Source organism: Microcaecilia unicolor, chromosome 8 (genome assembly GCF_901765095.1).
Source record: "Microcaecilia unicolor chromosome 8, aMicUni1.1, whole genome shotgun sequence".
NCBI classification, from domain to species: Eukaryota; Metazoa; Chordata; class Amphibia; order Gymnophiona; family Siphonopidae; genus Microcaecilia; species Microcaecilia unicolor.
In genome coordinates, this window is record NC_044038.1 from 61,008,899 (window position 1) to 61,025,588 (window position 16,690).

At 43.4% G+C, this 16,690-nt stretch overlaps 1 protein-coding gene across 1 annotated transcript in view; it reads right to left on the reverse strand.

Moving 5' to 3' along the window:
* LOC115476253 (glucagon receptor-like) overlaps positions 1-16,690 on the reverse strand; it is a 93,025-nt gene that overhangs the window by 25,148 nt on the left and 51,187 nt on the right. Inside the window, exons 6-9 of the mRNA XM_030212527.1 lie at positions 15,602-15,708; positions 14,701-14,857; positions 12,058-12,217; positions 9,455-9,515 (exon numbers count right to left, since the gene is read on the reverse strand). Of these exons, the coding sequence (XP_030068387.1) occupies positions 9,455-9,515; positions 12,058-12,217; positions 14,701-14,857; positions 15,602-15,708 (485 nt within the window). The remainder of the gene's footprint in view (positions 1-9,454; positions 9,516-12,057; positions 12,218-14,700; positions 14,858-15,601; positions 15,709-16,690) is intronic.

Genomic DNA, 16,690 nt, shown 5'->3' on the forward strand with positions numbered 1-16,690 from the left:
ATGAGTTCATCTACAAACTCTCATGAAGTATAGGTCATACTAATACTTTCAGGTCTTTCTATGACTTCTATTGTATCTGTTGCATAGTACATGGGGAGATAATCTAATGTATGTATCTCAGTAGTCTTGAGAAGGAACAGTGGTATTTTATTTGTACAAGAAAGATTCTGTAGCTAGCATGCTCTGGAAATCACGCTAGACCCCTGTGTTATAGAACACAAGCACAATATGATAGCATTTAGATATAACAAAAACAGTTGCTTCTCAACAATATAACCACAATATGCAACAGTCTTCCTAAAGTACTACCAGTTAAGCATTCAGCAAGAAATACATGCGTATTAATTATACTAAGGTAAATGTGACATTATAGTGGAACATTAAGACATATATCTGTACAGGGCAAAAGAAAGTAACATCTGTAGGAATTGAGTAATACCATTTAAAGTGCGAAAACCAGGATCCTGAAGCATAAATCATGGGGGGCCACGTAAATGAACTATCAGCATAATACGAAAAACAGATTAAAGAAGTATTGCAACATAATTACAGAAAGCTACACTAGGACAAAGAAGGAGAAAGCCGGTTTTCAAAGGGGTAAGTTATGTATGTTTGAAGGAAAGATACCTTTTTAACACTTTGTAAGCACATGGTGTAGCACAATGAAGTCTATCAGGCTGTCACTAGCAGCACAAAAATAAAGAAACCTGTCTCGGGTTTAAAATCATGACTCAGAGACAGAATGAGAAAGCATTAGAGTATCTATTGTTTAAGGGAGGTGAGCTGAAAGAGAGGGCAACGTACAAAAGTCAAAGTAGTATGAGCATAAAGAAAAGGAGAATGCAGAGTAAGACTAAGATGCAGTGTCATAGTCTTAAAAGTGAAAGAAAAAGAATACATCCGTACATTGTTACATGCTCAGAGGTGCCCGTATAACGGACTTGGCAGCATGAGGCATGAAAAGATAAGTCATTTAACAATTATGATACCTGCTAAGGAAATATACCAGATATAGTTCGATAAATTTAGGAGCAATACAGTTGACGGAGGATAGACAGCAAAAGGTTCACAATATCCCTGTGTAAATGACTGGTTAACTTGTACCGCTTCAGCATAGAACAGAAAAAACGGACGGAGAAGGGGAAAAAAATTACTTTCTGAGCTTTTAAAAGTGAACTGTAGCCTCTGCCAAAGCAGTGCTGGACTGACTGATAAGGCAGCTAAAATGGGCAAGCTTCCCAGATTCTCATGTCCTTGAGATAGTGAACTACAGCGCTTGTTAGGGAAAACTTTCAAAAGTTACAGAAAGAAATGGCAGTTTCGGAAGCCTGGATAAGGATATGTGAGGGAAAAAGGGTTTAGAACTTCAGCTCTTCGGGCAAATTTAAATGGATTTATAAAGGCAGATTCGAAGCCCAAGAGGGAGTATATATGAAATATGACAATTACTAGTAATGTAGTAAATTTTGTTTCAGAAAGAAAATTAAAACTCACACCACATGGGACTGAGAAGAAGAAAGAATAGTTTTATAGGGAATAAAAAAACGATTTCTAGTTTGCACGAGAAGCCAAAAAGGTGTATGTAAGGTGTTAAGTTACCCCAAATGGTATCGTGCGGGCCACAGACATATGGTATAGGAGTCGGTAGAGCATCAGAGAAGAGGGCAGGGAGGGAGGAATTCAGATTAGACTTAAGGGAAAAAGAAATGACTATGGGGGTGGGGTGAGAGCACAGAACTAAGCAGCAGTGAAAAAGGGCAATTAGGTGGACTACGCAGTAAATAATAACGGGCAGGAAATGCGGTTCAAAGTGAAAAAGCCAAGCCAGATTTAGACAACGGCATACAGAGATAAGAACTAAGAAAAGCAGAGACGGAACAGTATAGTTCACACAAAAAATCCAAGTCAGACGGAGTGCAAAAACACACACAAAGATGTAAAAGGAAAAAAGAGCGGACACTCCTACTGACACAAAAAAAAATAAGAGATACTACGCAGTTATTCATACAAGACCAGGAAATGTATGTAACAGCTGAAACGATAGCACTCAGAGATATCCACTATAGTTTCCCGTAGGCATAAGGAGAAACGGAAATCAGAGGTTGTAATACAGCGCTAAGAAAAAGAGCCGAGAAAAGTACAGGAAGAAGGGGCTTTGTGGGCTGTTAAAGGGAAAGCATAGTTCAGAGAACTAAAAGAACTGAATAGGGTCTTATGGGAAGTGTAGTGCACAAAGATTTGGATACGGCAAAGTCATGGGAGGCAGAGAAGTTTAGAGATAAGGGGAAAACAGCAGTTGAACGGCGGTAAGCAGCTACATAGCTGAGCCCCGCAATTAGTGTTTGCAGCTGAAAAGAGAAGAAAGTTGTAGGAAGTAGGAGGGACAGTCCCGAGGCAATAAAAAATCTCGAGGATAACTGTGTCAGCATAAGCAAAAGTATGTGCCGCACACACAGAGTAAAGGCAATAGCAGATGTGGAAAGGTGGGGGCTGTCAGTACTAGGAGCAGAGAAACCAGAAAGATTTTAGAAGGGAGCAATCTGAAAGCGTGCTGTTCTCCTAGAGTAAAGGAAATTCCCCCGATCCGGGAGCATACAGAAAAGAACGGAGCAGGATTAGACCCAGGGGATTAATAGGAAGAGGTAGGCAGAAGAAGTTAGGATGAAGGAGAACAGGAAAAGGGATAGGGGAAGAAGGAGGAAGAACAGAATACATAGTGAGAACAAGGGAACAGGGATTTGAAAAGGAAGGATAAAGACAGAACACAAGATGGAATGGGAAACAGAAAATGCCCAATCTCTAAGGATTGTTAAGCGAGAATGCTAGCATAAAGACCAATCCAAAGATTTTGAACATTGAAATAAACTTGCAGCAAACCCCAAATCGCAGTCGCCTGGATTCGGTGTTATGCACCATTCACACAACAAGCACAGTCTTGCGTACATCACGCAAATCAAAGAAATGGACAGAATAGGAGAAAGAAAAGAGAGTGAGAAAGAACAGAACAGAATATTGAAAGACAGTGACAGAATTTTAGTCAAGAGCTAGAATCAATCCCCACTTTGACAAAAATTCTCATGGCGTGTTTAAATCGAACGCTGGGTCACCAATGTTGAGAATTAAGGGGTCCCAAGCCCCCCCAAGAAGGCTTAAATGACCTTAATCTGACTCCATCTCTAAATAGCCCTAGAACTGGGGCAATCAGGGGGTTGTGAAGTTCTAAGAGGAGTTGCCACTGAGAGAGACGTTAGATCTAAGAGACCCGCATTAGTCCGCCTCTCAGCACTAGCAAGGAATAGATACCAGCCTTATGACAAACTGGATTTAGGTTACAAGTTATATAATGCAGCGAGTGATAGCCTGATACAGCAGAAGCATTTATACTTACAGCCTTTCATCATTAAGTTAAGCCCACAAATCATCATTTCGAATAAGGATTTTATTTGTACATCAGACTTTAATCAGGTACATTCAGCAGACAGATTCTGGGTACAACCGGACAGAGCTTCGCCGTCTGAGATAAGCGTTGGGGCGGATACCAAAGCTATGGCAAATTGTCCCCTCTTTTATACACAAACTCTCCATAGAAGTCAATGGTGAGATACCTAGCTCTCAATTTCTGAGATGATACTTTCCCACACAGTCTTATCAGCATGTTTTGAGAAGCTTTGAGATAACAGTTCCACATCTGTCTGTGTCGCAATACTTTTCACGCCATCTTAAGAACCCTGTATAACCTCTGTAGCCTTCTATACAAAACTAATAGACTCCATTTTGTTCATCTGATTTAAAGTGACAGTTGTACCTGTTTGTGTCAGAACTCATGGTTCAGACCTGCTTTTTACAGATATTTGGCCTAGTCAGTACTTTTTCAGTTATTTTAGCTGTTAAAGGTATGTAAATTGACCCATCATTATTCCAGTGGATGGATCCCAAGCGGGGACACATATTAACTTACAGGAAAGCAAGTCCTTGCGCAGCCAGTCATAGATTTTTAAACCTGGCTGGTATTTTTACAGCCTGAGTCCTAAAATCTGGCCTTCCCACCCTTCCGGTGGGCATCCAGTGAGGGTCTCTTGCTGTACTATAATTATACAGTACGAACATAATTGTCATGCTCTATGCAATGTAAATCATGTCTCTCTTACAACATCTGATACTTGGGTGTCCAATCTTAACTTGGAGACCAAACAGGACACCAACACTTTTTTCTTTCTCATGAACTTCAATGTAAATCCTATTTTCCTCCAAAATCTTTAAATTGGCTGGTTCAGGAGTTCCACTTACCTACAAAATTTCAGTCTTACTAATGTTTATCATCAGTCTATTGCAGACCAGTCACCTTTCCAACTGGAAGAGGCAGCTCTCAATATCCTGTAATAGCTATGGTAAGCTGGAATTACAACAATCAAAACACTGAATATTTGTCATGACCGCTGCAGTTCCCAGACTCACCTCCCATGGCAGGGAAGACCGCAGCCCAACTGTGTGGCCAACCGAAGTTGACGCCGTTGCTTAGGGCCTGCATGGCGGCATGGGATCAGATGCCCTCCAGAGGACCCTTATAGCAGTGTGTCTTAGGTGTTCACACACGGCCCACATGTACCTTTATAGGGGAGTCAGAGATGGGTGCCCCCAGATGACGTCACCTCTGGGCCCTACTTTAGCCAACCAGTGCCATTCCTCATCGCCTTTGCAATATTTCTCAGCATGCCTGCTGTGTGTCGTCCAGGCCTTAGTCCTGCTTTGTTCCTGCCAAGCTTCAGTCCTGCCAAGCAAAGCAACACCAAAGCAGACACTATGAAGTCCAAAAGAGTCTTTATTCAAACAAATTTTGACGTGGCCACGTTTTGCCAAACAGTCTACATCAGGGGTAAATATAAACAGCTAACCAGGGACACAGAAGACTTTATCCTGGCAGTAAAACTGAGCATCCAAGATGACTTTAGCAGCTTCTTAGTCACAGATGGCAGAGCAACAGCTTCACAAGTCTGTGCAGGAGTCCTGCCTTGTTCCTGCCAAGCTTCAGTTCTGCCTCGTTCCTGCCAAGCTTCAGTTCTGCCTCAGTCCTGCCAAGCTTCAATTCTACCTCAGTCCTGCCAAGCTCCAGTCCTGTCCTGTTCCTGCCAAGCTTCAGTTCTGCCTCGTTCCTGTCAAGCTTTCAGTCCTGTCTTGTTCCCGCCAACCCTTGTCCTGCTATGTTCCAGCTGTTCCCGATCCAGTTCCAGTTAAACCCGTGGTGCTGCTGTCTCCAGTTCCAATTGCTCCCACTCTAGTGCCAGCCAAGTTTGATACAGACCCTTGTTGCGGCCAGTGTGCCTACAATGCTTGCTCAGCTCAACTCTTCACTGGCTTCTCTGTGACTTGTCCACCGTCACCTGGGATTCCATGGTCTTCAGGTCAGGGCCCTCATGAGGGTCCAAGGCTCAGAACTAGGACAGTAACAATATTATTTTTGTAAGCAGAGGACTTAAGCCACATTTTTGTAATAATTTATGCCATGAGGGTGAAAATAAATGTTGAAAAGTATAGGGGAGAACACAGGGGACACCATGGAGCAAGGTTTGTGCCTCAGAGACAGAATTTTCCACCAAATCACATAGACCTATTCATCAAGAACATCTAATCAATTCTAAAATTATCCTGCCAATCCTGTCTCCTATGAGTTGGCGTAATAACAAAGGGTGGCAGTAAGATCAAGGATAAACAGGAAACTTGACTCTGCATGATCCAAAGACCTCTGCATATTGTAAAATAATTTCACCACTATGGTCTCCAAGTTAAAATTCTCTCAGAACCTAAGCTGGGAAAGATTCCAAACCATTCCATAATCCTGCAATTGCCCTGTTTCACATGACTCCAGAACCTTAGGCAGAACTGGGAAGTTGGATATTGGATGATGGTTAGGAAAGGTCAGAAAAAGGCATGTCCTAAAGGGTATCTCCCTTTGATGCACCCCTTTAGTGTAATGCCTTAAGAGCTCATTGCTTTTGTCAAGTCCCACTATCTACATCATCAAAGGGACAGGGCTGAATGGGAAAGAGCACAGGTAGATGAACTGAACAATCCTGATCACAAATGAAAGTAAAGTGCAGAGTGCATCCAATAAAAATCTCAGAACTAGAATCACCTTATGGAAAACCTATTGTATCTGAAAATAACTTGCCTTGAGACTCATTATTGAAATTTACCCCAATGAAAAGGTGAGAGCTAAATCCAAAATTTGTGGAAAAAAATCTGCATTTGTGTGTTTTAAGTACATAAGTACATAAGTAATGCCACACTGGGAAAAGACCAAAGGTCCATCGAGCCCAGCATCCTGTCCGCAACAGCGGCCAATCCAGGCCAAGGGCACCTGGCAAGCTTCCCAAACGTACAAACATTCTATACATGTTATTCCTGGAATTGTGGATTTTTCCCAAGTCCATTTAGTAGCGGTTTATGGACTTGTCCTTTAGGAAACCGTTCAACCCCTTTTTAAACTCTGCTAAGCTAACTGCCTTCACCACCTTCTCCGGCAACGAATTCCAGAGTTTAATTATATGTTGGGTGAAGAAAAAGTTTCTCCGATTTGTTTTAAATTTACTACACTGTAGTTTCATCGCATGCCCCCTAGTCCTAGTATTTTTGGAAAGCGTGAACAGATGCTTCACATCCACCTGTTCCACTTCACTCATTATTTTATATACAGTGGGGGAAATAAGTATTTGATCCCTTGCTGATTTTGTAAGTTTGCCCACTGACAAAGACATGAGCAGCCCATAATTGAAGGGTAGGTTATTGGTAACAGTGAGAGATAGCACATCACAAATTAAATCCGGAAAATCACATTGTGGAAAGTATATGAATTTATTTGCATTCTGCAGAGGGAAATAAGTATTTGATCCCTCTGGCAAACAAGACCTAATACTTGGTGGCAAAACCCTTGTTGGCAAGCACAGCGGTCAGACGTCTTCTGTAGTTGATGATGAGGTTTGCACACATGTCAGGAGGAATTTTGGTCCACTCCTCTTTGCAGATCATCTCTAAATCATTAAGAGTTCTGGGCTGTCGCTTGGCAACTCGCAGCTTCAGCTCCCTCCATAAGTTTTCAATGGGATTAAGGTCTGGTGACTGGCTAGGCCACTCCATGACCCTAATGTGCTTCTTCCTGAGCCACTCCTTTGTTGCCTTGGCTGTATGTTTTGGGTCATTGTCGTGCTGGAAGACCCAGCCACGACCCATTTTTAAGGCCCTGGCGGAGGGAAGGAGGTTGTCACTCAGAATTGTACGGTACATGGCCCCATCCATTCTCCCATTGATGCGGTGAAGTAGTCCTGTGCCCTTAGCAGAGAAACACCCCCAAAACATAACATTTCCACCTCCATGCTTGACAGTGGGGACGGTGTTCTTTGGGTCATAGGCAGCATTTCTCTTCCTCCAAACACGGCGAGTTGAGTTCATGCCAAAGAGCTCAATTTTTGTCTCATCTGACCACAGCACCTTCTCCCAATCACTCTCGGCATCATCCAGGTGTTCACTGGCAAACTTCAGACGGGCCGTCACATGTGCCTTCCGGAGCAGGGGGACCTTGCGGGCACTGCAGGATTGCAATCCGTTATGTCGTAATGTGTTACCAATGGTTTTCATGGTGACAGTGGTCCCAGCTGCCTTGAGATCATTGACAAGTTCCCCCCTTGTAGTTGTAGGCTGATTTCTAACCTTCCTCATGATCAAGGATACCCCACGAGGTGAGATTTTGCGTGGAGCCCCAGATCTTTGTCGATTGACAGTCATTTTGTACTTCTTCCATTTTCTTACTATGGCACCAACAGTTGTCTCCTTCTCGCCCAGCGTCTTACTGATGGTTTTGTAGCCCATTCCAGCCTTGTGCAGGTGTATGATCTTGTCCCTGACATCCTTAGACAGCTCCTTGCTCTTGGCCATTTTGTAGAGGTTAGAGTCTGACTGATTCACTGAGTCTGTGGACAGGTGTCTTTCATACAGGTGACCATTGCCGACAGCTGTCTGTCATGCAGGTAACGAGTTGATTTGGAGCATCTACCTGGTCTGTAGGGGCCAGATCTCTTACTGGTTGGTGGGGGATCAAATACTTATTTCCCTCTGCAGAATGCAAATAAATTCATATACTTTCCACAATGTGATTTTCCGGATTTAATTTGTGATGTGCTATCTCTCACTGTTACCAATAACCTACCCTTCAATTATGGGCTGCTCATGTCTTTGTCAGTGGGCAAACTTACAAAATCAGCAAGGGATCAAATACTTATTTCCCCCACTGTACCTCTATCATGTCTCCCCTCAGCCGTCTCTTCTCCAAGCTGAATAGCCCTAGCCTCCTTAATCTTTCTTCATAGAGAAGTCATCCCATCCCTGCTATCATTTTAGTCGCCCTTTGAACCAGGCTTTGAACCATCTTCTCTATAGTCTATGTCTATGTGGTCTTATATTCCGCTATATCCTTTACTATTCCAAGTGAATTACAAATCAAGAAGCCAAAACATTCCTGGAAATTAAAGTAAAGTCTAATCTAATAGATGTAATTTAAACAAATAAGCTTTCAACATTTCATGGAATGTAAGGTATACTATTATGGTTTGAATTTGCATTGGCAAAGCATTCCAAATCAAAGAAGCTTAATAGTCAAGTCTATCAGAAAAAATTATTTCTGACTTTAAACCTTTAGGACCAGGAAACTGCAAAGAACCCTTAGGTACCCCACAATCAGGGATCCGATGATCGGATGTAACTTCTTGAAATTTCACCTTATTTGATTTTGATGTAAGAAAGCCACAAAACCCACTATACCTATTTCAGTCAGAAGAAGCAAAAGGAAATTATGGTCTACCACAGTGTTTCCCAAGTCAGTCCTGGAGTACCCCCTTGACAGTCAGGTTTTCAAGATAGCCACAATGAATATATATGAAGAACCTGTCTAGCAAGAGGGTACTCTAGGGAAACACTGATTTACCAGATCAAATATCAAGAAAAATTGAATTGTAGCAGCTATGCCCTTTGCCCCCTGCTAAGCAAAGATCTACCCTCAGCCAAGATGGCACATAAAACTTTTTCAGTACTGTAAATTTTACAAAATCCTGACTGGGCAGAGTGAAGAATATCATATTCGTCCTCTGCTGCAGTTATCAATTTCTCATGGTTAGGATTAAGTTCACCTTTCTTTCCTAATTCAAATGTCAGAAACTGCTAAAGAGGTTTTGATTCACATGTGATTGCTGAGGTAACTTTTTATATTTGTGCTTTAATGCTGTAATACTTTCTATAATGAGCAGGTGTGATAATGGTAGATAATTAGTAGCTTTAGGATTAGGGCTAAATCTGTAGCACAAGTCATTAATAGGAGTCCTCAGTGGATTCAGTGCCAGATAAAACAAGATTGGTAACAATGAATCTACTACATTTCCTACTTATTCTGTATTTCTTCTTACATACTTACTCAGTATTCTCCTTTAGATACTTAGCAGCCATCCAGGGCACCACAAACACCACTGGAGTTCCTGCAAACCAAAGAACAAACCACATGAAAAGAAGATCCCAACTCCCTGCCCCATGAAAATGTCACCTCAAGCACCAATTATCAGGTCCAGTTCTTCGCATATACCCAATCTACTACTACTTATCATTTCTATAGCGCTACTAGATGTACGCAGCGCTGTACACTTGAACATGAAGAGACAGTCCCTGCTCGACAGAGCTTACAATCTAATTAGGACAGACAGACAGAACAAACAAGAGATAAGGGAATATTAAAGTGAGGATGATAAAATAAGGGTTCTGAACAAAGTGAATAAGGGTTAGGAGTTAAAAGCAGCATCAAAAAGATGAGTTCTGCCTGGAACTCATCTGGAACACAATCCAGATGAGTTCCAGGCAGGAGTGTCCCAAAATAGAGCCACACCCTGTGTGACATGCCCACTATTGTTCCTACCCTGCCCCCTGCACCATGCCAACCGCAAAGGAGACAATGAATAGGGAGCAATTTTTGCACCCCTGTCTCTCTTGCACCGTCTGTGGCCGCACCATTCACACTGCCCTTGGGATAGCCCTGTTCCAGGATTACCCTAGGTTCATCCATTTCCTACCCCAGCACTTTCTGCAAAATACCATGGGCAGGGCGGGCTCAACAGACTGTGGCACCCTGAGCCAACTTTTGGGGCCCCTTTAACTAAGCCGCGTAGGCACCTACACTCGTCCAACGCATGCCAAAATGGAGCGGCTCATGCGGTAATTTCATTTTTGGCGCACGTTCGATACACGCATCTGAAAAATATTTTTTATTTTCTGGTGCGCGTAGTGGACGCGCGCCAAGTAGCATCTGATGAGCGTAGGTCATTACTGCCCAAATTCTTTACCACTAGGTCTATGGCTGGCGGAAAGGTCTCAGACCCAAAATGGACGCGCGGCAATTTTGATTTTGTCGCATGTCCATTTTCAGCAAAAAAGGTCTTTTTTTACAGGTGCACTGAAAAATGATTCTGTGCACTCACCAAAACCCATGCCTACACTATTGCAGGCCAATTTTCAGTGCACCTTTGTAAAAGGACCCCTTGGTTTGGTGCTCTGGACCAAAGTTTAGTTTGCTGCCAAATGCCCCTCCCCCATTGGTGCGTACACTCTCCCTTCGGTCTACCTTTAAATGCAGTTGTCCTCTCCCAAGCACTGGCAGCATTGCACCTAATGCTACCTGCACCAGTCCCAGCATCATCTCGCTGCCGTGCCCCTGCAGAAACAGGAAGTTACATCAAATTGGGGTGAGGTGCACCAGAGTAAAGGCATTGGGGCTGGTGCAGGTAGCGTTAGATGCAACGCTGCCGGTGCTCAGGAAGAGATAACTATATTTAAAGGTAGACCGAGTGCAGGGTGGTCTGAGAGCGAAGGGAATTGCCAGACCCAGAGATGGAGGTTTTAGCCTCTGCAGGGAAACAGGTGAAGCAGGCTTTTGGCACCCTGAGCCAGTGCCTCACTTGGTGCATGCCTTGAGCCAGCTCTGGCTGAGGTGACCTTTAAGGATATTCAGCGGCACTATTTGAATATCCCAGTCAGCAGCATTTATCCATATAGCAGGTGCTGTTATCTGGATAAGTGGTTTTGAATACTGGCCCCTGTCTGTGTTTATATATTTAAGTTAGAAAGAAAGTTTGAAATTCTGCGGTCGGTTTTCAAACGAAGTTACGTGTTTACAGGTGCCTGGTACACTTATTAACTTCCCTATCCATAGATGTTGAAATGCTATATGGATAATGCAAGGCTGAAAATACATGGAGGGAGGAAGGAATGCAGTCAGAAATTATTCATATAGCAGTAACAGTCAGCTGTTGTAGAGATAATTTATATGTTTAGTTTAGCTACCACACCAAATATCCAAAGAAATTATTAACAATGTTAACTCCAGTCATCAAAAATGGAGGAAAAAAAGACCTGAGACACCAAAAATGCCACTATGGTTTTGTGTCTAATAGATAGATAGACTGGTAAAGTTTTATTTATTTTATGTAATGTCAATTTAATTCAATTCAGATTTTTATGTGGACATTTCTTCCAGTATTTTGGGAAGGGTTGGGAAAAGATGTGTTAATATATTGCTTAAATGTTTTGCTGTAAGGCTTTATTGTTATTGTAGTAATTGAAATTCAAACAAATGTTGAAGAAAAAAAAGACACTGGAGTTGAAAAACCAGGATTTGTTCAGCTGCATCTTACTACCTGGTCCCTGTGTTATGATATAGCATGCTATCCCCCTACCTCCACATTCTAGATTTTTCTCCTAGTATCTTGGTCTTCCTAGTATCATAGTCTTCACTCCCAGTCTTCTAGGGCCACCAATGGGGCAGATTCTCAGGAGTTCCCTAATGAATATGATTGAAGGAGATCTGTATGTCAACAACCTTCATTGTATGCAAATCTCTCTCATGCACAATCATTACAGATATCCTGGAAACCTGACCCACTGGTGGGCCTCGAGAACCACTTTCTCTCTCTATTCTCCCATCCTAGTGTCAGTTTCTGTGAATGTAGAGAGCCATTTACCCTCTTTCCTTACCCCAGCCCAGGTACAGGTAACGTGTATAGTAATTCTTCTCTGAAAACACTGCTCCAATCAGAAGCTTGTACAGGTAGACTGCTTCCACTAGAAACCAGTAATGATTGGCCAGAATGCAATACTGCATTACAACCTGCGCTACCCGACAGCCAATGGCATCCTGTGGAAAGGTGACAAAAAAAATCATTTGTAAAATTGAACTTTTCAGGATGACTTAGCATTTTGATGCAAATACAAAAGTGTTAAGTACCTGACCAACAAATGATTAGAGCTGGAGAAGGGACTAGAAGGAAGCTTCCCCCATAAGCTCAGTTTTATTAGGGATGAGCAGTCCATAATTTTCATTTTATTTCCCATGTTATTTGCAGCATTGCTTGATTGTTTTATTTATGTATGTATTTATGTTTGTTTTGGAGGCAATGTTGTTAAGAGTTCTCTCTCTTTGCAAATAGTGAACATTCTTATTGGCAAACTGTTGTGTTTTTTCTGCTCTTTTTCATTTATTAATGACAAGCGATGGTATGGATTATGTCATTGCAAATGATAGCCCTTCCCTAAATTTTATAGGCCCTGCTGGACTCAAACCACTGATATCAAAGGTGTCATGTCTTCAACTTTCATTATGGGTGAGGCTGAATACAAAACCCCAGTCCATCCAAGGCTTGCCTTAATGACTGGCCCAATAACTCAACATCAGGCACCTGAGTTAGATTCTGTTCTGCTGCTGACATCTAGTGGCAAGACTGGAAGTGACTCTGATAACCACTGCTATATCCCCTCTGTCATATGACAGGAGGAGGAATGGGCAACTGTTTAAAAAATCATGTGAACACTAGTATGTATCTGGCACAAATTTCACTTGGTTCATGGGGATTTGCCCATAGAAATGGGTCATAAATTCACATGAACTTACCATGAGCTTCCTTTTATTCATATCATTTTGTGGAAGTTTGCTAACATCTCATATTGTGGAATATTCAGGGATACAAAAAGAAAATGTTCCCCCCCCCCCCCCCCCCCCGTTTAGTAAGCTGTGCTAGCAGGTGCCATGCAGCAATGCCGACACAGCCCATTCTCTCCCTCCCGCCCTACGCTTTACCTCCCCGAGTCCATCATTTCTCTCTTTCTTCCTCACTCCCCTTAACCCCCTCCCCTCCCCTTCCAACATTATTTCTCTCTCTGTCTTCCCTTCCTGCCCTTGTGATAGGGCCGCCGAGAGACAGAGTAGAGACCACTCACTCAGGATGCAGTCGTAGTTGCAGCCCCTCCCTCACTCGCTCGTTCAGGCCGCCTCTGCTTCCATGCATGTAGCCAGACTTGAAAGATTGGGGGGGGGGCACATTTTGCCCCACCTCTCTGCACCCTGCCACAACTCCACATACCTTGGCTGGCGGGGGTCCCCAAACCCCACCAGCAGAAGCCTTTCTCCAGCGCTGTTCTCTACCGCATTGTCTGCCCTGTTCAGTGCTTCCCCTGACGTTGCACATGCTCAAGTTCATCAAAACCAAGCATGCGTGACATGAGGGGAGGCTCTGAGCAGGGCAGACAATATGGTGGAGAACAGCGTTGGAGGAAGGCTTCTGCTGGCGGAGCTTGGGGACTCCTGCCAGCCAAACCAGAGGCCCTGAATCCCCCTCTCAGTGGCCCTGCTTTGTGGTTCAACATTTCTTCCTTTCTCTCCAGTCTCTCCCTGCTCTCCTTCCTTGGGCTCCTCAATTATCTCTATTTCTTTCCTCCCTTGAGTCCCTTCCCTCCACCCTTGGGTCCATTAATTCCATTTTCCTCCCACCCCTCCTCCCTTGTCTATGAAGTCTATTTCTTCCTTCTCTCCCTCCCCCTCCTACCATAGGGTCCATCATCTCTCCCTCCACTCCCCCCCCCCCAATCTACCTTACACTGTTCCAGAAGGTCCCTGGCAGTGGCAGCACTTTACAGATGCTGCTTGTGGCTTGCTCAGGGCCTCTGTTCTGCCATGACCCTTCCTCATATAAACAGGAAGCTATATCAGAGGGGCAAGTCACAGGCTAGAAAGGCTCCAAGCAGGCCGCAAGCAGCATCTGTCAAGTGCTGCTGCTACTGGGGACCTCCTGGAAGATAGTGTAAGGTAGGGTTACCATATGGCTCCAGAAAAAGGAGGACAGATTGAGCCAGCCGGGTTTTACTTCCATTGCTTTCAATGGAAACCAATGGAAGTAAAACCCAGCTGGCTCAATCCGTCCTCCTTTTTCTGGAGCCATATGGTAGGTAGACCAAGGGAGGGGGAGGGAAATGCCAGATCATGGAACAGGGGAGGGAGAAATACTGGGTGGAGAGGATAGCATGCTGGGTCAGGTAGGGGGGAGACACTGAGTTCTCAGCTGCCATGGACCCTCAGCAGGGCTGGCATTAGGGGTTGGCAAATAGGGCAATTGCCCTGGGCCTCTATAACAAAGGGGGCCCCAAACCTGCCTGAAGCTAAAGGAGGTATAGGCTGAAAGCCAGCTTTTGGGTCCTCTCACTGGTTTCTGCCCTGGACCTCTGAATGTCTCACACCATCCCTGACCCACGGGCACTGCCCAGTTCCCTGAGTGGTCAGTCCAACCCTGCCTGAGATCTTTTTCAGAATGCTTCTCTGACTGATATTAGTGTGACAGACATGCTGACCTCGTTGCTCAGCAAAGTTTCCCAGTCAGAAATTTGGGTCATCTCCATGCCCCATCTCTTCATCATCAGGGCATCTTTCACAATTACTGAGACAGCTCGCAGCCCAAAGGAAGAGAAGAGATTGGCGTGAATGTAGTTCCTGGTACAGCGCAGCTTTCTGGGCACAAAGGACATAACAAGCTTTAAACAACAGAACAAATATACACTTTTACAGGCCTCATTCCATTATAATATTTAGAAAAAGATAAGCATGTTGTATGCAAATGTTATTCTGTTTTGTAGACTAAATCAGAGGGAATCAACAACACAGCATCAACAGCACACTAAAGAAGTGAAGTTGGCCATAAGGTGGGATAATGGAAGCAAATTTATTAGGGACCTGACCTGGGCCATGTTTCAACATAATGCCTGTGTTGGGGGTCATCAAGTGACAGAATCTGTCATATAGTGCTTTCCACAGCCTCTGGATCACACGCAATCCAATGTTAAAAAAAAAAATCAAATGCTTTCTCATTGTCAGTCACAAACTATATATATATATATATATATTTTTTTTTTTTGTGTGTGTGTGTGTCTTTGAGCTCCAACTTTTCCTAGCAAGAATCAGTACAAATGCTGTAGACAGGAGAATACAGATATTCACAACCATTCAAGCAGGAGGTATTGCATGGAACGCTTAAGAAGCATTTTCCATAGTCTTTCAGTCCTACAGTCCCAGGATCTTCCAGCAGGGAACAATGCAGGAACTATAATCATAGAGGAACTCACATCTCCTGCTTCTGTAGGACTGACTATTTGGAAAACTGAAAATGCATAGCTCTTATAGTCCCAGCCTCACCCAGCAGTTGAACTGTATGCAATAATTTAAGAATTCTAGATCTCGAACAGACACAAATACTACCTGAAGATGATGAGAATTAACAATGCTGAAATAAGCGCTAGAAGTGACAGAGAATAGCCCACTGTATATAGGACTTGGAAACTGATCATCAGCTTTCGAGTTCCTTCCTGCAAAGATAATAATAATAATTTGCCAGAATTAGTCCAAGAAATCTATCCCCTGCAGCATGTTCTACTTCCTGTCTTTTGTCATTCCCTGCCACCATCATCAGAATTTACATAATCACTACCAACATTCTCACCACCTCTATCATTGCCACCCTCACCTTGCTATCTCCAGCATGGTGATCAACATCTTTGCTTAAAGCCCACCTCTTCAATGCTGCGTTCAGCACCTAATCCTTACCGTTCAGTGAATCCAGACTGCCCCAATTTGACTGCCCCTATTGGACCGACCGTTCACTTGTCTATTAGATTGTAAGCTATTTGAGCAGGGACTGTCTCTCTTTGTTAAATTGTACAGCGCTGCGTAACCCTAGTAGCGCTCTAGAAATGTTAAGTAGTAGTAGTAGTTTACCTACCTGCAACATCATCCTCCCCAGCATCAATAGTAGTAGGAAATATTTGTCTTTTTATAGATCATGTTTCTCTTCTAGCAAATTCATCAAAAGAAAATGGCATTTTTCACTGTGAATTACCAGTACATGAAAATCACTCCCCAACCCTGATCTGCCAATACTACCACCGCCTTCCAGGGGTGGACTGACAGTGATCTGGGTCCCCAGGCACTAAGGGTCATGGGCTCCTAGTCCTAACCATCTATCAAAAATGATTAAATTAGATGGAAGCTAGGAGAGAATGGACCCCCTACTGCTGTGGGCCCTCGGGCAATGTCCTATTGTCCCAATGGTCAGTTCACCCCTGCCGCCTTCTTTCTCCTTCTTTTGTCTTGATCTGCTGCAGCCACCTCCTCTTCTCTCCCCAACCCTGGCCCCAGTATGCCAAAACAGCTACCTCGTTCTTCCTGTTCTGCTCTGATCTATAATGGTAGCCGATAATTTCACATCATTTCTGCATTTCATACCAGTAAATGTTACCTTGTTTCATGATTTCTTTTTTTTAAATTTATTTATTTATGCATTTTATATAT